This window comes from Tamandua tetradactyla, chromosome 6 (assembly GCF_023851605.1).
Source record: "Tamandua tetradactyla isolate mTamTet1 chromosome 6, mTamTet1.pri, whole genome shotgun sequence".
Lineage (NCBI taxonomy): Eukaryota > Metazoa > Chordata > Mammalia > Pilosa > Myrmecophagidae > Tamandua > Tamandua tetradactyla.
The window spans coordinates 53,587,142-53,610,230 of record NC_135332.1 but is presented as its reverse complement, the minus strand read 5'-3'; the positions used below and the strand labels follow the sequence as shown (position 1 = coordinate 53,610,230).

General features: G+C 35.2%; 1 protein-coding gene across 2 annotated transcripts in view; it reads left to right on the top strand.

Annotated features, from left to right (window-relative positions):
• Positions 1 to 23,089, top strand: part of BLMH (bleomycin hydrolase) — a 62,364-nt gene that overhangs the window by 23,682 nt on the left and 15,593 nt on the right. For both annotated transcript variants that reach the window (XM_077165418.1, XM_077165417.1), the window contains exons 7-11: positions 9,542 to 9,697; positions 10,690 to 10,848; positions 10,964 to 11,031; positions 12,141 to 12,258; positions 17,394 to 17,463. In XM_077165418.1, coding sequence (XP_077021533.1) covers positions 9,542 to 9,697; positions 10,690 to 10,848; positions 10,964 to 11,031; positions 12,141 to 12,258; positions 17,394 to 17,463 — 571 coding nt within the window. The remainder of the gene's footprint in view (positions 1 to 9,541; positions 9,698 to 10,689; positions 10,849 to 10,963; positions 11,032 to 12,140; positions 12,259 to 17,393; positions 17,464 to 23,089) is intronic.

The window sequence follows — 23,089 nt, the reverse complement described above, 5'->3', positions numbered from 1 at the left end:
GAGACATAACCACTGACCCTGCAGAAATAAAGTAGGTAATGAGAGGATACTATGAACAAATTTATGCTAATAAACTAGAAAATGTAGCTGAAATGGATGACTACCTAGAAAGGCATGAACAACCAGCACTGACTTGGGAAGAGATAGACGACCTCAAGAAACCAATCACAAGTAAAGAAATTAAATTAGTCATTAAGCAGCTCCCCCCAAAAAAAGTCCAGGACCAGGTGGCTTCACATGTGAATTCTATGAAACATTTAAGAAAGAATTAGTATCAATCCTGCTCAAACTCTTCAAAAAAATTGAAGAGGAGGGAAGCCTACCTAACTCATTCTATGAAGCCAACATCACCCTCATACAAAGCCAGACAAAGATATTACAGGAAAAGAAAACTACAGACCAATCTCTCTAATGAATATAGATGCAAAAATCCTCAACAAAATTCTTGCAAATCGAACCCAACAGCTATTTAAAAGAATTATACACCATGGCCAAGTAGGATTCATCCCAGGTATGCAAGGATGGTTCAACATAAGAAAATCAATTAATGTAATACACCATATCAACAAATCAAAGCAGAAACACCACATGATCATCTCAATTGATGCAGAGAAGGTATTTGACAAAAATCAACATCCTTTCTTGTTGAAAACACTTTAAAGGATAGGAATAGACGGGAATTTCCTCAACATGATAAAGAGAATATATGAAAAACACATAGCTAATATCATCCTCAATGGGAAAGAACTGAAAACTTTCCCCCTAAGATCAGGTACAAGACAAGGATGTCCACTGTCACCACTGTTACTCAACATTGTGTTGGAAGTTCTAGCCAGAGCAATTAGACAAGAAAAAGAAATACAAGGCATCAGAATTGGAAAGGAAGAAGTAAAACTATCACTGTTTGCAGATGGTATCATACTATATGTTGAAAACCCTGAAAAATCCACAGCAAAACTACTAGAACTAATAAATGAGTATAGCAAAGTGGCAGGTTACAAGATCAACACTCAAAAATGAACAATCTGAGGGGGAAATCAAGAAAAAAATTCCATTTACAATTGCAACGAAAAGAATAAAATATTTAGGAATAAATTTAACTAAAGAGAAAAAAGACCTGTACAAAGAAAACTACCAGAAATTGCTAAAAGAAATCACAGAAGACCTAAATAAATGGAAGGGCATACCATGTCCATGGATTGGAAAACTAAATATAGTTAAGATGTCAGTTCTACCTAAATTGATTTATAGATTCAATTCAATAACAATTAAAATCCCAAAAACTTACTTTTCAGAAATAGAAAAACCAATAGCCAAATTTATCTGGAAGGGCAGGGTGCCCCAAATAGCTAAAAATATCCTGAGAAAGAAACTTGATGTCGGAAGTCTCATGCTACCTGACTTTAAGGCATATTAGGAAGCTAAAGTGGTCAAAACAGTGGTACTGACATAAAGATAGATATGCTGACCAATGGAATTGAATAGAGTGTTCAGATATAGACCCTCTCATCTGTGGACAGTTGATGTTTGATAAGGCAGTCAAGCCAACTTACCTGGGACAGAACAGTCTCTTCAATAAACGGTACCTAGAGAACTGGATATCCACATGCAAAAGAATGAAAGAGTATCCATATCTCACACCCTATGCAAAAATTAACTCAAGGTGGATCAGAGACCTAAACATTAGATCTAAGACCATAAAATTTTTAGAAGAAAATATAGGGAAATATCTTATAAATCGTATAATTGGAGGCGGTTACCTAGATCTTACACCCAAAGCATGAGCATTGAAGAAAGAAAGAAATGGAAACTCCTCAAAATTAACACTTTTGTGCATCAAAAAATTTTGTTAGGAAAGTAAAAAGACAGCCTACACAATGGGAGACAATATTTGGAAACGATATATCAGATAAAGGTCTAGTATCCAGAATATATAAAGAGATTGTTCAACTCAACAACAAAAAGACAGACAACCCAATTACTAAATGGACAAAAGACATGAATAGACATTCTCAGAAGAGGAAATACAAATGGCCAAAAGGCACATGAAAAGATGCTCAACTTCCCTGGCTCTTGGGGAAATACAAATGAAAACCACAATGAGATATCATCTTATACCCACCAGAATGGCCATTATCAGTAAAACAGAAAATGACAAGTGCTGGAGAGGATGTGCAGAAAGAGGTATACTTATCTACTGTTGGTGGGAATGTCAAATGATACAACCACTGTAGAAGGTAGTTTGGCAGTTCCTCAGAAATCTAAGTATAGAATTGCCATATGACCCGGCATTAGCATTGCTAGGTATCTACTCAGAGGACATGAGGGCAAGGACACAGATGAACATTTGTACACCAGTGTTTACAGCAGCATTATTTACAATTGCCAAGAGATGGAAACAGCCAAAATGTCCATCAAAAGACAAGTGGCTAAACAAGCTGTGATATATATATATACATATATGATGAAATATTATGCAGGTTTAAGACAAAATAAAGTTATGAAGTACGTAACAACATGGATGGACCTTAAGGACATTATGCTGAGTGAGATTAGGCAGAAACAAAAGTACAAATATTGTATGTTCTCACTGATATGAAGTGACATTAGTGGATGAATTTGGAGAATTTCAGTTGGGAACAGAGACCATCAGAAGATAGAAATCTGGTAAATATTGGGTAATTGGAGCTGAGGTGATACAGATTGTGCAACAAGACTGATTGTAAAAATTCAGAAATGGATAGCACAATGCTACCTAACTGTAATACAGTAATGTTAGAACACTGAATGAAGCTGAATGTGAGAGTGATAGAGGGAGGAGGCCTGGGGGCACAAATGAAATCAGAAGGAAAGATAGACGATAAAGACTGAGATAGTATAATTTCGAATGCCTAGAGTGTATAATCATAGTGACTTAATGTACAAATTTAGAAATGTTTTTGCATGAGGAATACAAAGGAATGCCAATACTGCAGGGTGTTGAAAATAGATGGTAATTAATATTTTAAAACTTTATGTGTGAGACTAAAGCAAAAAATGTTTACTTGGTACAAAATTTATATTTTGATTAGTGCATTTCCTAATGTTACTTATGTGGGCAGCTTAATTGAACACCATAGTACATGGAACCTTGAGTAGGGCATGAGATTTTGTAGGTTTGTCCAGAGTGATTTGAACAGTGAATAAAAAAGTGTTTGCAAAGTCCCATTGGGGAAATGGTGAGAAAGGAGGAAAATTCACCTTCACCAAGTGGAGAATTCCTGATATTCTCACAAGCACTGGGGACATCCAGATCAATAGGCCAAGCCCCCAATCTTGGAGTTGTTCATATGAAACTTAACCCTGCAAAGGATAGGCTAAACCCACTTAAAATTAGGCCTAAGAGTCACCCCCTGGAGAACTTCTTTTGTTACTCAGATGTGGCCTCTCTCTCTCAGCCAGAACGACAAGCAAACTTACTGCCCTCACCCTCTTTACGTGGGACATGACTCCCGGGGTGTGGAACTTCCTGGCAATGTGGGACAAAAATCCTAGAATAAGCTGGGACTTAGCATCAAGGGATTGAGAAAACCTTCTCAACCAAAAGGGGTAAGAGTGAAATGAGACAAAATAAAGTGTCAATGGCTGAGAGATTCCAAACAGAGACGAGATTATCCTGGAGGTTATTCTTACGCATTAATTAGATATCACCTTTTTAGTTAAGGTGTAATGGAGAGGCTGGAGGGAACTGCCTGAAAAGCTGTGTTCCAGTAGCCATGTTTCTTGAAGATGATTATATAATGATGTAGCTTTTGCAATGTGACTGTGTGATTGTGAAAAATTGGGCACACACACCCAACCATCAGCCCTCACTCAGGTAGGTACCTGAAAAGAACCAATGAAAAGCACAGCTCATTAATCCCTTATCAGCATAGCAGGAGGGGGAAGGGCCCTTCCAAGCTCCTGCCATCAGAAACCTTCTCCTTTGGAGAATGCCCGCTCTCATCTTTGAGCATGTACCTTTGCTGCACAAAAAATTTTGAGCTGTGAAAAAAAAACAACAAAATGAAAGGTAAGCATAGCCTCTTCTATAGGTTAATCTGCTTCTGTTAAGATAGTTAAAACACTCTGTTTCCTATAATAATATATGAATTAGAGTCTCTTTATCCTTACAGGCCTAATGCCATAGGCAGTCCTTTTCCTTTTTTTACTAGCTTTACCTCAGGAAATAAGTTTGAACTTTGATAACAGGAATTATGCCTCTTTTCTCCCAGTCTGTCCCAAGCCCTTTTTTTAAAACATTTTTTTATTGTGAAATATATATACAAAAAAGTGGTAAATTTCAAAGTACGTATTTTTTTCTTATTTGCATGGGCAGGCTTCGGGAATCAAACCCGGGTCTCCGGCATAGCAGGTGAGAACTCTGCCTGCTGAGCCACTGTGGCCTGCCCAAAGTATATTTTAATGAGTAGTTATAGAACAAATTTCATTATATTGTGTGGGTTATAGTTCCACAATTTCAGGCATTTCCTTCTAGCTTCTCTAAGACACTGGAGACTGAAAAGAAATATCAGCATAATTATTCAGTAGTCATACTCATTTGTTAAATCCTATCTTTGCTATTTCAACTTCTCCTTTTCCTGTGATCCTTCTCCCAGTCTTTAGGGGTATTTGGGCAGTGACCATTCTGACTTCATGTTGAAAAGGGATGTTAACATTATGAGGTAGGGAGATGCACCTTGGTTTATACTCTTGGGTGAGACTGATAACTCTGGGTTTCAGAGCTTATCTGGCCTAGGAACCATCTGAAAGTTTTAGGTTTCTGAAAAATAGACTTAGTGAATGAAATTTTCATGGGGTCTCAGATAGAGCTCTGGGTATTCTTTAGGGTTTATAGGAATACTGTTAGTTGGGGCTTGGCATACTATGGCAATTAGCAATATTTGAGCTTTCAATAGCTGAGCTTTCATAAGAATAACCTGTATAGCCTCTCAACTCTTATTTGAAATCTCTTAGCCACTGATACCTTATTTTGTTACATTTCTTTTCCCCCTTTTTGTTCAAGCCTTTTTGTGACCTAGAATGCAGTGGGGATGATAAAGAGAATACAGTGTTTGGTAATGACATGTGGGTGCAGGCTGAGAAAATTGGGGGATCTTTGGTGCGTGTTCCCTGATAGATGAGAAAGCCAGGTAGGGACTTGGATGTGTAATGAATTTCCCTAAATGTCAGGCTAAAGAAGATCTGGCAGTCGAAACAACTATATAGGTATGGCTAGAGAGTTTCAAGAAAAGAGCTCGAGTCAGTCTTTCAAGGTGAAATGGTGGGATCAAGGGTGTTAGGAAGTCAGGCAGGCATAGGAGGAAGTGGCAGAAGGGGACAGAAATCTCTGAAGAGAGTGAAAGTTGAGGTAAGGAAAGAGGGTGGATTCTGTCAGGTTAAGAACAGCAGAGTTCTTCAAAGTCAGGGAATAGAGAGAGGAAAGGAGGACGAGATGTGTTTCTTATAGGCTACAGCTTTGAGTTGATCTCTAAGCCTTCCCTTTTTGCCACTTCTAGGGTACCTTCAGGATTTGGCTGAGGTTGTCCTCAGGTCATCCTCTGAGATACCCATCATCTTGCGCTGGTTGAGGCCTCAGGGATAGTAAGAGCCCATGGCATTATTAAGACATTATTTGAAAAAAGTAAAATCACTGTTTCCAATCGTATGACAACTTATAGCATGGCATAGGATTGGCTACCCTAACCATATCCATATTTAGCACACCTCTTCATAAAAGTAGAAATAAAATCTATCTAATGTGTAATGATTGCAAAATAGATGTGTTTAAATGGAGAAATTGAGGGAGAAGATTGGAGAAGAACAAATTTGAGAGATCAGTCTATCCCCAAACAGAATTTGCTGATGAGTAAGTTTCCTATCCATGAAATGAGAAAAGAATAATTATTTTGGGAGCCATTGTTCTTGCCTTAACAAGAGGAAAAGGAGAGAAAATTTTCTTTAATTATAAATGAATTTGTTAGATGATCATTGCTGTATTCAGGTATGAATCCATAGTATATCAGTCTGAGGTGGACTGGAGCTGGCATGATATACTTAAATATCAAGTTCTAGATATTGGAGTCTAGGAAAGCAGTACCCCGATATATAAGTAAGCCCAATTTGAATTCCTGAGTCCTATTTTAACAACAGTTACTGGAAAAGGACTTTTGATTTAAGAAAACAGATTTTTGTTTATTCTTCTAGGGATTGTGGGGATGTAGAAAAATGTCAAAGACCTGGTTCCTGTCTTAGTAGATTAAGTCTGGGTGAAGAAATGGTAAAGAAACATAAATGGCATTGTGGAATCAAGTCTTAATTTTTTTATGCCAGAAGTATTTAGAGAAGGGAGCAGTCAGTATGATCTGGAATAATTAGTGAAAGCTTTCTGGAGGAGGGGCATCCTATGCTGAGCTTTAAAATCTGGGGTAGGATCAAAATCTGAAGAACAGAGAAGACAGTGAATTATGAAGGTGACAGCAAGCTGAGAACATTCAGCAGACAGTAAGGAGAGACTAACAGGACTGAGTGGAGTACAGGGTCTGTGAGGAGAAATAAGGTTGAATAACTAGACTGGGGTGAAGTTGTAAAGAGCCTTTAAAATATGATTTCATCAGGGAAATACAAATTAAAACCACACGAGATATCATTACACACCCACCAAAATGGCTAAAATTAAAAATATAATGCCAGATATTGCAATTCATATGTTCATCAACAGGAGAATAATTATGATATGTTTACACAGAAAAATACTATACCGAAATAAGGACAAGTTACTGATATCCACAGATAATGGGTGAATCTCACAGCCATTATGTTAAGCAAAGGAAGCCAGATACAAAATAATATGCTATATGATTCCATTTATAATATGAAATTTAAGAATAAACAAAACTTACCAATGATTATAGAAATTAAAATGGTAGATACCTTGGGAGGGTATTGACTGCACAGGAGCCCAAGGGAACCTCTAGAACTCTGAAAATGTTCTATATCTTGATCTGAATGGTGGTTATGTGGGTGTATATGAATGTAAAAAAGTCAACTCAATCTGCACATTAAGATTAATGCACTTTATAAATTTACTGACACGTGTTACACTTCAATAAAAAGAAAAAAAAATCAAGCAATGGAATTTGGAGTTGTGGAAAGTAATAGGGAAGCATTATTGGCTCTTGAACAGGGAAGTGACTTAAGAAAGTGATGCTTTTAAACTTATTTATCCTATAGTGATGTGGAGAATGAGTGATAAAGAACAGTGTTCAAGCAACCATTAGCCAGGGCATGTGTCTTAACACTACTAGAGACTATAGGGGATACAAAATTTCAATAACTTGTTCTTTATTATTATTATTTTTTAAACTTTTTTTATTGTATAGTATAACATATATACAAAGCAAAGAAATAAAAAAGCAGTAGTTTTCAAAGCACTCTTCAAAAAATGGTTATAGGATAGATCCCAGAGTTTGTCATGGGCTACCATATGATCCTCTCAGATTTTTCCTTCTAGCTGCTCCAGAATATTGGAGGCTAGAGGGCTTAAATACTTTATCATCACAATCGATTATTTTTCTTCTTTTTTTGTGAACAATAACATATATACAAAAAAGCTATAAATTTCCAAGCATAGCACCACAATTAGTTGTAGAACATATTTCAGACTTTGACATGGGTTACGATTTTACAATTTTAGGTTTTTACTTCTAGCTGCTCTAAAATACTGGAGACTAAAAGAGATGTCAATTTAATGATTCAGCATTCATATTCATTTGTTAAAACCTACCTTGTCTGTATAACTCCACCATCACCTTTGATCTTTCCATCCCTCTTTAGGGGTATTTGGGCTATGGCAATTCTAAATTTTTGATATTGGAAGGATCTGTCACTAATATGGGGTAGGGAGATGGCACCATCTGATATTCTGGAGAGGCTAGGATAGGGTTTCAGGACTTATCTGGACCAGGGACCCATCTAGATCTTGTAGGTTTCTGGCAAATTACTCTAGTGCCTGGAACCCTTGTGGAATCTTATATATTGCCCTAGGTGTTCTTTAGGATTGGCTGGAATGGTCCTGCTTGGGGGTTGGCAGGTTATGATAGGTAGCAAGGTCTACCTGAAGCTTGCTTAAGAGCAACCTCCAGAGTACCCTCTTGATTTATTATTTTTTTAAATGTAATTTTATTCAGATATATTCACATACCATATAATCATCCACAGTATACAATCAGTGGTTCACAGTATCGTCATATATTGTGTATTCATCACCACAAGCAAATGTTGAACATTTACCCCAAAAGAAGTACATATAAGAATAAAAATAAAAATGAGAAAGACCATCCAAAACATCCCATCCCCTTATCCTCCCTTTTATTTACTTTTTGTCCTTATTTTTTTTACTCAATCTGTCTATACACTGGATAAAGGACTGTCAGCCACAGATTTTCATAATCACATGGTCACACTGTAAAAGCTATATAGTTATACAGTTGTCTTCAAGAATCGAGACTGCTGCAATACAGTTCAGCAGTTTCAGGTATTTCCTTCTAGCTATTCTAATCCACTAAAAACTAAAAAGGGATATCTATATAATGCATATGAATAACCTCCAGAATCTAGACTATTCTTAAAAAGTTTATAATCTTTTAGAGGAGACAAGTTACTTGAAATCCAGAAAATTACAATAAATGATATAGCCTCAGTTCATGGTGTGCTGGAGACAGCATTGAAGTCAGACCTGAATTCAAGTACTAATTCTGCCATTTATTGGCTTTGTGACTCCAGGCAAGTTACTTATTTCCCAGAGCCTTGATTTCCTTATCTGTAAAATGGGGACATCTATCACCTTCGTTGAAAGGATTGAGAGATAAGATATTCAAAGATTCTAATACAGTGCAGTAGACATTCAATAAGTGTTCCTTTTTCTTAAAGCTATACCCAAATGAAACAATCCTTTTTTTTTGCGAGTATGTGACATCAGTTCAGATTGTGGTTTTGCCACTTACTGGCTATGTGACCCGAAATAAGTTACTTAATTTCTTTGAATTTCAATCTCCTTTTCTGGAGAAGGGAAAAATTACACCTTGAGAGAGTTTTATGAGAATTAAATGAATTTAGCAGATACATAGTGTCTAGCACAAAATTGGGACACTGAATAAATGTGAAATCCATTTTTCTTGACTGTAATAGAGTATACAAAGTATGATATAAATAATGCAGTTAAGTGATAAGATTAGATCAGAGTAGTGACAGATGGAGAAAGAAGGGGCAGATTGTAGTGTTATTGTTTTTTTAAAGGTATAATCAAATTTGATATGAGAGAAGAAAAGTACTTTCTATATTCTGATCTAGTCAAGGCCTGTCTCTATACTAAAATTTTTTCTTTCTTTAAAATGAGAATAATATAAAACATACCCTTAGATTGAAAGGAAGTTAGCTTGAAGATGTATAATATCATTCAAAAATATGTTATGGTCTCACTTCCCCCTAACTATTGCTCACCTGTCCTCTTTCTCTCTTCCAGATATTTCGAGTGGTGTGCATCTGTATAGGTAATCCACCAGAGACATTCACTTGGGAATATCGAGACAAAGATAAAAATTATCAGAAGATCGGTCCCATAACGCCCTTGGAGTTTTATAGAGAACATGTCAAGCCACTTTTCAATATGGAAGATAAGGTTGGAGACTGCTGCAAGCTGTTCACTTTCAATTGTCTGTTGGATATAGGAAACATTGAGTATTCCTAGGTTAACATGCATGATTATTAAATTAGACATTAAGCAAGTATTTTATTTCCCTTCCTCTGAATTATTTTATGTATCTAATAATGTTGGTCATATAAGAAACCTATCACCTTTCCTCAGTGTTCCTTTTCAAAGACTTTTCAAACTCTAGCGAGCAGAGAAAATTATATTATTCTACCTGAATTATATTATAAGGATAGTATAAAATATATCCTTGGATTGTAAGGAAAAAACTTGAAGGTATATAATATCATTAGAAAATATGTACTTCCCAAGTGTTCACCTGATTTAGGCCCAGAATCATCCTCAGGTACAAATATAAAGTGTATTGGGTGTTTCTTGTCATGAGGTCACAGCACCTCTGTACTGTGGTCCCCTTTGGGGACTCACTCATGGAAGGAAACAGTGTCCCCACCTGGTTTCTCCTGCTCCCTTCAGGTCATACCCACCTGCTTAAGCAAGGTGGATAGTGCCTTCTTCCTCTATTGGCTTCTTGACCCTCTTCTATGCAAATAGATTTTGTTTTGTGATTGGAATTCCAGTTCCACTGAAGTACTGCTAGATGTTGAGTGTGTTTTGTAACTTGAGAGCAAGGCTCTTGTAGTGATGAGATCTTGTGCATGTAGTTTCTCAGAATTAGTTTTGGAGCAGTTCTTACCAGTAGGAAAAGCGGGTACATAGAGCTCCCAGATGTGTTCCGTTTAAGAATAAGCCCATTTGCCTTTGTGCTAATTAGAAAATGCAGTGGCCTGTCATATATTCATTGTGCTGCCTTTTGTTTCTTTGTTGTGTGACAGTGTGGTTGTAGTGCTATATTCTTAATTATTCTTAAGGCAGAGATGATGAACTTGATGCAAACATGTGAACCTAGAGTAGAGATGTTTCTGTCTTGCTTTTTCTAATCAGCATGTTGTTGATCTCAATAGATTTGTTTAGTGAATGACCCTCGGCCCCAGCACAAATACAACAAACTTTACACAGTGGACTACTTAAGCAATATGGTTGGAGGGAGAAAAACTCTATATAACAACCAGCCCATTGACTTCTTGAAAAAAATGGCTGCGGCTTCCATCAAAGGTGGAGAGGTTGGTACTGTTTTTATATCTTTCTGATTGGACTTCACTTTTAACAGCTCCCTGTTTCACTTCTTAGGGTGTAGTAGGAAAGTAGGATTTATCTTTGACTTTCTTCTATTTCTAGGCTGTGTGGTTTGGCTGTGATGTTGGAAAATACTTCAATAGCAAGCTTGGCCTCAGTGACATGAATGTGTGAGTGTAAGAAATTTAAAATAGTCATTTGTAGTTGTTGCTGTTGGAGTACACTCTTGGTATGAAATGACTGCTGAGGTTCCATCCAAAGAGTAAGATTGACCTGAGGGTGGGTTTCTGAAGAGTTCGAGGCTCATAGTTCATAGCTCACTGTCATAGGCTGAGGCTTCATTTACTTAAATGCTCTAACTCAGTAAGTCAAGATTAATATTCATATCCAACTTGAAATCTTTGGGTATTCCTAAAAACCATCGTATATGAGAAAGACACTTAAAAATTTGACTTCTTTAAAAAAAAAATCACTCAGTGCATTTGGGAATGTAATGTAATGAAACGTTTTGTAGTCTCTTTCTTACTCTTTGATTCTTCTTAAATTTGGTTTTAAGTCTTTATGACAACCAAGATTAATTTGCATGGCTTGCTTTAAAGTAGTCCTTATGATTGTGACAATGAAGGTTCATTTGCACACTAAAGCAGACAAGGTTTCATGGCTGTTAACATATGTCATTTTATGGTTACTTACAAGTAATTGTAGCTTACAGGAAGTTGAATAAATATCTTAAGAATTAAAAAAAGAGAGAAAAGAAATCTGCTAAAAGAGAATTAATGAGTTTTTTTTAACTTCGGAAGTGTTTTCCACTATTTTTGGAATTGTTTGCTTAAATTTCACAGTCATAAAAAATTTTTTTCACAGTCAGCAACGGTCTAAATGAGTTAAGCAATTGGGCAATTCTATGAACTCAAAAGGAACATTTTGGAAAAAGTTATTTCAAAAGCTGTTTTCATTGCTTTTTAAAGTTCTTCTCCCTTTTAAGATTTTCTTGCCAGAATAACAATCTAAACTCATCTTATCAGCTTTTTGACATAGGGAATTTATGTTTAATCATTTTATATTTTCTTGAGTACTGTTGTGGCACATAGAGAGTGGAGTCCCATTAAGAGATTAAATTCTGCATGTGCCATTTTTTCCCTGAAGAGTTAAAACTAGAGTTGAAAATTTATTTGGAGCTATTAAACCCCTTTGGTTTCTTCCATGTTCCTTTTACAGTCAGAAGCCAGTTTTCCCCATGATTGTGCTCCCTTTATTTTTACCAACATTCTTGTTACAGCTATGACCATGAATTAGTTTTTGGTGTCTCCTTGAAGAACATGAGCAAAGCTGAGAGGTTGACTTTTGGTGAGTCCTTGATGACCCACGCCATGACCTTCACTGCTGTCTCAGAGAAGGTATGACACTCAGCATGCCTACTGCAGCATTTGCACAGATGGAACTACATTCTCCTTCAGACTGTTTAGCCATCAGAGCTTCATTCATAGTGTATATATATAATTTCTGCTAAAAGTTAACTTCCAAGTAAGACATTGTACCTGTGTACCATGGGGTCTGGTTGCATACTCAGAAGTAATAAAAATAGGAATTTTCCATGAGGAGTGGAATTGGATCAGTAGAAAGTAATCCTTTTCTGTAACTTGGAAGTTCTTGGTGTGAAGAGAAGTCAGCAAGGAAACGTGGAGAAAATAACTTGTTTTTTAAGGAGTTAAATGTGCCCTGAAAAGTATCAACAATGTTGATACTTTCATGTCTTGATGACCTGTATTCAAACTTACCTTCCTTTTATTTGTCATTCAGATTCTTCGCGGTAAAATGTCAGTAGCAGTAAATTGTAGGTTCCATGCCCATTACTGGATTATGCAGAACTTCAGGAATGTGGATGTAAAGTACTTTGAATTTTCTGTGAAATAGTCTGTGTAGTAATATCACCATATGTAGGAAACAGTGTTGGAAATACAACTGAAATTTTGTCTTTACACAAATAAGCCTCCCCACTTCCTGGCTGTAGAATGTAGGGTTTATGCCTTGGACTCAGAGATCATAAGGAAGAAAAAACTTCTGACTCTTTTTATTCTTTACTTTTCTGACTTGTCTAATAACTGGAAAGGAAGTCGCAGGAAAGCTGTCTTATAATATTTTGTTTTAGAAAATAGTTTGATAGAGATTTTTTTTTCTCTCCTACCTACTAGATTTATGATCATTAAAACATTTAGAAATATCTTATTAGCCTATCATTATGCCGTGTTCTTCTAGATACCCTCCTACCTAGAAGTCCTGATTTGGTTTTTGTACTTTCTCGGCAAAATTGTGAGTGGGATGAGTTTTTGTTTTTTTTTGTAACTTTTTTTATTGTGTAGTATAACAAATATACAAAGCAAAGAAATAAAAAAGCAGTAGTTTTCAAAGCACTCTTCAACAAGTAGTTACAGGACAGATCCCAGAGTTTCTCATGGGCTACCATACAATCCTCTCAGATTTTACCTTCTAACTGCTCCAGAATATAGGAGGCTAGAGAGCTTAAACATTTTTTTATCATCACAGTCTACTTTTCTTCCTTCTTTTTTTGTGAACAATAACATATGTATAAAAAAGCTATGAATTTCCAAGCACAGCACCACAATTAGTTGTAGAATGTATTTCAGACTTTGACATGGGTTACAATTTTAGGTTTTTATTTCTAGCTGCTTCAAAATACTGGAGACTGAAAGAGATATCAGTTTAATGATTCAGCATTCATATTCATTTGTTAAAACCTATCTTGTCTGTATAACTCCACCATCACTTGTGATCTTTCCATACCTCTTTAGGGGTGTTTGCGCTATGGCGATTCTCAATTTTTCATATTGGAAGGATCTATCACTAATACAGGGTAGGGAGATGAAACTTTCTGATGTTCTGGAGAGGCTGGGCTAGGTTTCTTGTCTTATCTGGGCCAGGAACCTATCTGGAGCTTGTAGGTTTCTGGAAAGTTATTCTAGTCAATGGAACCCTTATGGAATCACATATATTGCCCTAGGTATTCTTTAGGATTGGCTGGAATAGTCCTAGTTGGAGGTTGGCAGGTTATGGTAGGTAGCAAGGTCTAGCTGAAGCTTGTGTAAGAGCAACCTCCAGAGTAGCTTCTCGACTCTATTTGAACTCTTTCTGCCACTGATACTTTATTAATTACACTCTTTTCCCCCTTTTGGTTTGGGTGGAATTATTCATCCCATGGTACCAAGTCTGGATGGGATAAGTTTTTTTAGTACTTCTTTCTGCACTTCTTTGTCCCATCTCTTCCAGCTATCTCATTTGAAGGTTTCCCTTTGACACTATAGTATCCAAGGTTCTTATGTTCTTGCGTTATTCAGTGTTTGATCTTAAGGAAGTCTTAATTACATTCATAGAAATTAAAGGACTAGAGCTTTAAGTAGTGCCATTCTGAGATATTCACAGTTTCATTTGAGATCAAACATAGTATGGTATAAAAAGTACCCTGAACTAATTAGGCAGACGTGTTGATATTTCTGATCCTTGTATAGTGTTCATAAATAAATGTAAAGGTTGAGGTCATGTAATTCAGTGAGCTCTTTACCTTGTTATTCCATTCTTTGATATTCTCAGCTTATAGTTAGCAAGATTTCCATACCAAGAAACAGACAATTCAGGATTACTCAAAAGAATAAGTATGTGGAGTACAATTGGTATTACTTGTATTGATCAGGAAAGGCCATTTGAGGATAGCAAAAGTGATTTTTTAAAAAAGTTTTTATCACCCAGATTTAACAAAATCCTTGCATTTGAGCTGAAACAAAACATAAATTTAAATAAGCTATTTTAAATAAGGGTGCCTTTTGACATTAGAAGCAAAAGATTAAAAGAAGCTTTTGAAGAATTAATTACTAAGTTCACATTTGTGGTTGGACCAGCCATATGGTGAAATTCAGTGGATTTGTAACTAAATGAAAGCTTCTACAAGTAAAGTTAAACTTTTTAGATATTTAGAGGAATATTAAAAAGCAAAAAAATGCCTTTTTAATTCCTCATTTTCTATCTCTGTTGTAGAGTTTTCCTACTTCCAGAAATAAAACACGCATATGTCATGTCATTTTCTCTGAAACGTCTATGCTTGATTGGCATGTTTTTTGTTTTATTTTTATTTTTATTGAGCAATATTCACACACATATAGCCCATCCATAGTATACAATCAGTGGCTCACAATATCATCGCATAGTTGTGTGTTCATCACCATGGTCATTTTTAGAACATTTGTATCACTCCAGAAAAAGAAATAAAAAGAAAACAGAAAAAACTTATACATCCCATACCCCTTACCCTTCCCTCTCATTGACTACTCGCATTTCAATCTACCCAATTTTTTTAATGCTTTACCCCCAATTATTTATTTATTTTTTATCCTTTTTTTTTTAACTCGTCTGTCCATACCCTAGATAAAAAGAACATCAGACACAAGTTTTTCACAATCACACAGTCACATTGTAAAAGCTATATAGTTATAAAGTCCTCTTCAAAAATCAAGGCTACTGGAACACAGTTCAACAGTTTCAGGTACTTCCCTCTAGCCAATCCAATACACCATAAACTAAAAAGGGATATCTATATAATGTATAATAATAACCTCCAGGATAACTTCTCAACTCTGTTTGAAATCTCTCAGCCACTGAAACTTTATTTTGTCTTATTTCTCTCTTCCCCCTTTTAGTCAAGAAGGATTTCTCAACCCTATAATGCCAGGTCCTAACTCATCTTGGGAGTCATGTCTCATGTAGCAGAGGAGGGCAGTGAGTTCACCTACTGAGTTGGCTTAGAGAGAAGCCACATCTGAATAAAAGAGTGACTCTTATAAACTTAGCTTCTCCTTTGTAGGAATAAGTTTCATAGGGGCAAACCCTAAGATCGAGGCCTCAGCCTATTGAATTGGTTGTCCTTTCTGGCATGGTTTATTAACATGCTACCTTACATTTCAATAGTATAAAGTAGAATTTATGCCATCATAACTGGAATTTTATATTGAGATTTTTCTCTTCCCTTCAGTGGTTTTTGACCACTAAAACTAGTTTGAACTACATTTTCGTAGTAGTAGATGAATTCTAGTAGCTCTGTTTCTGGCTACTAGAAACTATTCTTTTCTGTTGTTGGCTTCCTAGAATCCTTATTAAGGAGGTCCAGTATTATCATTCGTTGTGTGCACATGACACAGAAGACAATTTTTTCTATGTCATTCAGAAATTGGCAAAAGAAAGAACAGAAAACATTTTTAGACCTATTATAATAACATGACTTTAGTAATATAGATACTAAAAGTGATATTTAACAGAAAAGATGGAATAAACAAACATTTAACTAGTCCAAGAATGTATAGATTAATAGCATATTTTGAAGGTTTCTGGGACAAGTAAAGGGTACAAGGTAAGGATATTTGAAACTGGTGGGTGATAGATTGTTGACTGTAACTGAGACTGAAACATTACTGAGATCTAAGGAAACTGCCAAGAGTAGAGTGTTCAGGTCAGCAGTCAAAGGGAACCAGATCCCTTTTAGATGAGACTCATCATGCAGTTATACAAGTGTGAGTTGACAGGTGAAGTCATAAGAGATAATGCAGATTCCTGCTCTTTTCTCATGTTACAAAGATTTAAATTGTTTTGACATCAGTCTATGCCCTGGGTAGACATGAAAGTAAAAAGTTTCTTCCGAATTGGAGCCTTCCTCTTCTCCCTCTCTGTATCTCTATAGTAAAGAGTGTAAATGAAGGTTATCATAATGAGAATCACTGTTCCTTCAAGAAGTTGAAAACTGGGCCTATTTTATTAATGAAGATGGAAGAAAGAGAACAATAGAACTGCCTGGGTTTTGTTTTATGAAAATGTTCTTTTTCTTTTGCTATTCAATCTGTTGTATTAAATACAATATTCATGTAACTGAATCAATAAAAGAACTCATTTGGAGAATATTGTCACTTGGTTTCCCTAATTTGAAAATCAGGCATGATGAGAATATGGGTTTTTAGGAAAACTTTAACCAGGTCTTAGAATTCATTCCTAAAATAAATTCAATAGGATGTCTTCAGAAAGAATGCTTATTGATTAAAAGCAAGAGTCTCTGGCTTCAAATGCTTTTAGTTATTTAATATTTCATTTTCCTTAGCCAAGTAGCATTTTTAAACATGCTTATTTTCTGTTTAGAATAGAATATGAAGGAGAAAATAGTGCTTATTGCTTTTGTTAGCTAAATTGCATGTTTATTCCAAGAGATTCAAAATCCACTTCTTAGAATATCCCTTTAGTGATAATAAGAAAATACATATCCCCAGTCATGTATATCATGACTGTATACAGCAGGCTCTTTCCTCTGAGTGGCTTATTTACTTTGTTTGTTATTTGGGTGCATGGGCTGGGAATTGAACCCAGGTCTCCCACATGGCAGGCGAACATTCTACCACTGAGTGGCCTTAGAAGAACTAAAATTCCATAATACCTCAGGGGGACTCTGCTTTCAGACTGTATACTATTGCCAATTCTTTTGCAGGATGATAAGGATGGAGCATTTGTGAAATGGAGAGTGGAGAATTCATGGGGTGAAGACCATGGCCACAAAGGTGAGTGTAACCTGGTATAACTCAGGGTATCTGGGTTCTGCCTCCTAAGAGATATGGGTGTGGGGGATTTTTCAGTAATTGGTCCCCTTGGCTAGGCAATTTTAAAGAAAAATCTGTGAATCTGGTTTGCTCCCAGCATCCTTGTGACCTAACAAACTCGAGTGAACCCCCATGTTGACTCTTAAACTAATGTATGCTGGCCTCAGTCTGAGTTCTTAGATTTATTCCAAACCATGCTGATCCTCTTTGTACCAGAACCACCTTGGTGGTACCCCTTGCCAGGACATTTGCTGTATAGCATTTGGTGCGTTTTCATCTACTGTATCAGCTCTCCAAAAGTCAGAAGTCTTCTGATTGGAAGAATGGAGTAAGTAAGAACCTTTCTTGAGGTATTTATTGGAGACTCCTTAGAAGTTGTGAAGTAAAAAGAGGAAAAGAATGTCTTGGTTACCATTTTATATTGATGGATCAAAACTGAAGTTGAAGTCATGAGTAAACTATAGCAATTAGGCTTAGAAAAATGACACAGGAGATATGAGTTGTAGAAAAATAAAAATATATAGATAAGCAAAAGGAAGAAAATAAAAATCATGATCTGACCACCTAGAGATCACCATTAACATTTAGGTTATAATCTTCCAAATTTTTGAAACCAGACTTTTTAAAAAAATAATCAGTTTTTAATTGTGGTAAAATATACATAGCATGAAAATCATTTTAACCATTTAAGTAGACAATTCCTTCCTATTAAGTACATTGATAATATTTTATAACTTCTACCACTATTTTCGAACTATTTTCATTATCTCAAACCAAAACTCATTTAGTAGTATACTCCTATTCCCTACCTAGCCCCCACCTCTGGTAACCACTATTTCTGCTCTCTGTCTCTATAAATTTGCTTATTCTTAGTATTTCATATAACAGGAATCATATAATATTTATTCTTTTGTGTCTGGCTTATTTTACTCAATATGATGTCATCCGTGTGGTAGCTTCTTTTTTTACAGTTGAAATGATCTTCCATTGTATGGTTACACTGCATTTTGTTTATCTATTCATCTGTTGATGGAAACTTGTGTTGCTTCAAACTTGTGTTGCTTCCATCTTTTAGTAATTATAAATATGCCAGTATGAACATTGGTGTGCAAATATCTGTCCAAAGTCATTGCTTTCACTTCTTTTGGGTATATACCAAGCAGTGGAATTGTTGTGTCATATGATAATTCTATTTTTAATTTTTTGAGGAACTACCGTACTTCTCCACAGCAGCTGCACCATTTTACATTCCCACCAGCAATGTTTGAGTGTTCTTATTTCTCCACATTCTCATCAACACTTATTCTCAGTTTTTTAAATAGCTATCCTAGTGGGTATGAAGTAGTGTCTTGTTGTAGTTTTAATTTACATTTCTTTAATGGCTAATAATATTGAGCATCTTTTCATATACTTATTGGCCAGTTGAGTATCTTCTTTGGAGAAATGTCTATTCAAATCCTTGACCCATTTTTAATTGAATCGTCTTTTTGTTGTTGGGTAGTAGGAGTTGTTTATGTATTTTGGATATTAAATCCTTATCAGATATATGGATCCCAGATATTTTCTAATATTCTGTAGGTTGTATTTTCACTTCTTGATAATGTCCTTTAATGCTCGAAAGTTTTAAATTTTGATTAAGCCCGTTTTATCCATGTTTCTTTTGTTGCTTGTGCTTTTGGTATCATCTCTTAAGAATTCTCTTAAGAATTCATTGTGAAAGCCCAGATCTGATATTTTCCTTTATATTATTTTATAAGAGTTTTATGATGTTAGCTTTCATATTTAGGTCTTGGATCCATTTTGAATTCATTTTTGTATGTGGTGTGATGAAGGGATCTAACTTCATCATTTGCATATGGATACCCAGTTTGTCCAGCACCATTTGTGAAAGAGACTGTTCTTCCCCCATTGCATGTACTTAACAACCTTGTTCAGAATCACTTGACCATGGATATATAGTCTATTTCTGGACTTTTAGTTCAGTTCCATTGGTCTATTTGTCTTTCTTTAATACTGCACTGTTTTGATTATTGTAGCTTTGTAGTACAAAGAACTATGTTCTTTTTCAAGATTGTTTTGGCCTTTAAGGGCCCCTTGCAATTCCATATGGATTTGATCATCTTTTCCATTTCTGCAAAAAAGGTTGCTGGAATTTTGATAGTGATTTCATTGAATATGAAGATCATGTTAGACAGTATTGACAATGTAACAATAGTAAGTCTTCCAATCCATGAGCATAGAATGTCTTTCCATTTATTTAGGTCTTCTTTAATTCCTTGGAGCAATGCTTTATGGTTTTCAGTGTACAAATCTTTTACCTCCTTGTTAAAATTTATTGCTAAATATTTTATTCTTTTAAATGCTATTGTAAATGGAATTGTTTTCTTGATTTCTTTTTCAGATTGTTCATTGCAGGTATATAGAAACCCACCTGACTTCTGTCTGGTTTTTTTGTATCTGGCAGTTTCATTTATTAGTTCTAGTAGCTTTCTTGTGTATTTTCCAGGATTTTCTACATATAGCATCATGTCACCTGCGATAGAGCTAATCTGACATCTTCCTTTCCAGTGTGAATGCCTTTTGCTTTTTCCTCTGGCCTGAGTGCTCTAGCTAGAACTTCCAATACAATGTGAATAACAGTGGTGGCAGTGGTGTCTTATTCCTAATCTTAGAGGGAAAGCTTTCAGTCTTTCATCGAGTATGATATTTGTTTTGGGTTTTTTTCTTTGTCACTCTGGCTAAAGATTTGTTAATTTTATTGATCTAAGAAAGCCAATTTTTTATTTTGTTCATTCTCCCTATTGTTTTTCTTTTCTGTATTTCATTTATTGCTGCTCCAGTCTTTACCATTGCGCTCTGTATACTAATTTGGGTTTAGTTTGATCTTCTTGTTCTAATTTCTTTGGATGTAAAGTTAGGTTATTGTTATGGCTCTTTCTTCTTTTTAAAGTAGTCATTTAGATCTATAAATTCCCCTCTCAGAACTACTTTAGCTGTATCTCATAAGTTTTGATATGTTGTGTTTTTGTTTTTGTCCATCTCAAGATATTTCCTAATTCCCCCTGTGATTTCTTCTTTGACCCATTGGTTGTTTAATAAGTGTGCTGTTTAATTTCCGTGTATTCATAAATTTTCCAGTTTCCTTTCTGTTATTCATTTCTAACTTCATTCCATTGTAGACCAAGAAGATAATTCAATTCAATATTGAATTTGTATGATTTCAATATTTTAAAATTTATTACGATTTGATTTGTGGTCTAACATATGGTCTTACCTGGAAAATGTTTTTTGTGCACTCGAGAAGACTATATTCTGCTCTTGTTAGGTCATTTGTTCAGTACATGTCCATTAGGTCTAATTGGTTAATAGTGTTCAAGTCCTCTATTTCCTTTTTGATCTTCTGTTTAGATAGTCTATCAAATATTGAAAATGGTATAGTTAAGTTTCCACCTGTTATTGTAGAGCTATCTATTTCTCCCTTCAATTCTGTCCATTTTTGCTCCATATTTCTATTCTATTGTGAGATACATATATGTTTATAATCATTGTATTTTCTTGCTAGATTGAACTTTTTATTGGTATATACTATCCTTCTTTGTGTCTTGTAATCTTTTTTTACTTAAATTCTGTTTTGTCTGGCAATAATATAGCCCCTCCAGCTCTCTTTTGATTACTGCTTGCATAGAATATCTTTTCTCCCCTTTGACTTTCAACCTCTTTGTGTCTTTGCACCTAAAGTGAGTCTCTTGTGGACAACATAGATGGATTATGCTTTTTAATCCAATCTACCAGTCTCTGCCTTTTAATAGGGCAGTTATAGCCATTGACTTTTAAGGTAATAACTGAGAAGGAAGGATTTACTTCTGCCATTTAACTTTTTTTTTCCTGTGTGCCTTGTATGTTTTTGTTCCTCAATTACTCTGTTAGGCTTTTTAAAAAATTTAGTTGCTTTTTTTTATAGTGTACTGTTTTGATTCTCTTCTTCTTTCCTTTTTCTCTATGTTTTTAAATTATTTTCTAGTGGTTACTTTTGTAATTATAGTGAACAACTTAAACTCTGATTACTTTTGTAATTACAGTGAACAACTTAAACTAATAGCTACCTAGTTCAGATGGTATCAACCTAGTTTCTGTAGTATACAAACTCTGTACTCCTATATGTCCGTCCCTCCCCCATTATATTGTTATGAATCAATTACATCTTTCTGTATTTTATGTCCAATAACATAAATTTAGAATGGGTTTTACACATTTACCTGTTAAGCATATTGGGGAGTGAGAGAGGCAGTTATGGTCCAAAAGTGCAGTAACACCGAATTTTATGTTTATCTATGTAGTTACTGTTTCTAGTGTACTTTATTTTTTCTTATGGCTTCCACTTATTATCTAGTGTCCTTTTATTTCAGCTTGAAGAACTCCCTTTAGCATTTCTTATAGGACTGGTCTTTTGGTAATGAACTCTTTCAGCTTTTGTTTCTCCGTAAATATCTTCATTTTTGAAAGATAATTATACTGGATATAGAATTCTAGTTTGGCAGTTTTTTTTCCTTAAGTATTAGAAAATAGGCCCTCCCTCTGTCTTCTGACCTTTCATGGTTTTTGGTGAGAAACCTGACATTAATCTTATTGGGGATCCCTTATATGTGACAAGTCACTTATCTCTTGCTACTTTCAAAATGCTCTCTTATTCTTTGGATTTTGACATTTTCTCCATAATGTGTCTTAGTGTAGACCTTTTAGAGACTATCCTGCTTAGAATTCATTGAGCTTCCTGAATGTATATATTCATGTCTTTCAATAGTTTGGTGAAGTTTTTGGCCACTATTTATTCAAATACTTTTTCCTCCCCTTTCTCTCTTGTTCTTCTGGGATTCCAGTGATGTGTATGTTGGCACACTTGATGGTATCCCACAGGTCCTTCAGGCTCTTCATTATTTTTTCTTTCTGCTTCTCATACTGGATAATTTCAATGATCTTGTCTTCAAATTCACTGCTTATTTCTGCTGCCTGTTCAAATCTACTATCGAATGCATCCATAATTTCCATCTCTATTTTGTTCAGATAGTGTTTTCCTAATTTCCTTTAGTTCTTTGTATATGAATTCTTTTAGCTCATTTTATATATTTAAGACAGTTGATTTAAAGTCTTTGGCTTAAATGCTCATTGAAGATAGCGTCAGTGATAGATGTAAAGAAGAGATTCTCAAACATTGGGAACAGGGCCTTTATTACATGCATGCAAATTTTCAGATAACTCTATTTGTATTAGTGCAGAGTGAATGGTTGGAGTTGATGAGTATTGTATTCTGGTGAAAATTAAAATGCTTGGTATACTTAAAATAGTAATAATGATAATAATAATTGAATGTGGCATGAAATGTTACTAAAAATAGATTTTTTGTTTAAAGTCATTAAGTAAATCTCTACCAGAGATAGGAATATAAGTGAATAGTTCTCTAAATTAATACTGTTAATAAACTTTTGTTTTACTCAAATAAATAAAGTCTTTGGCCAGTAATTCCAGTGTATGAACTTCCCAGGGACACTTTCTGGCAAATCCTTTTTTTCTTGTAAATGGGCTGTGCTGG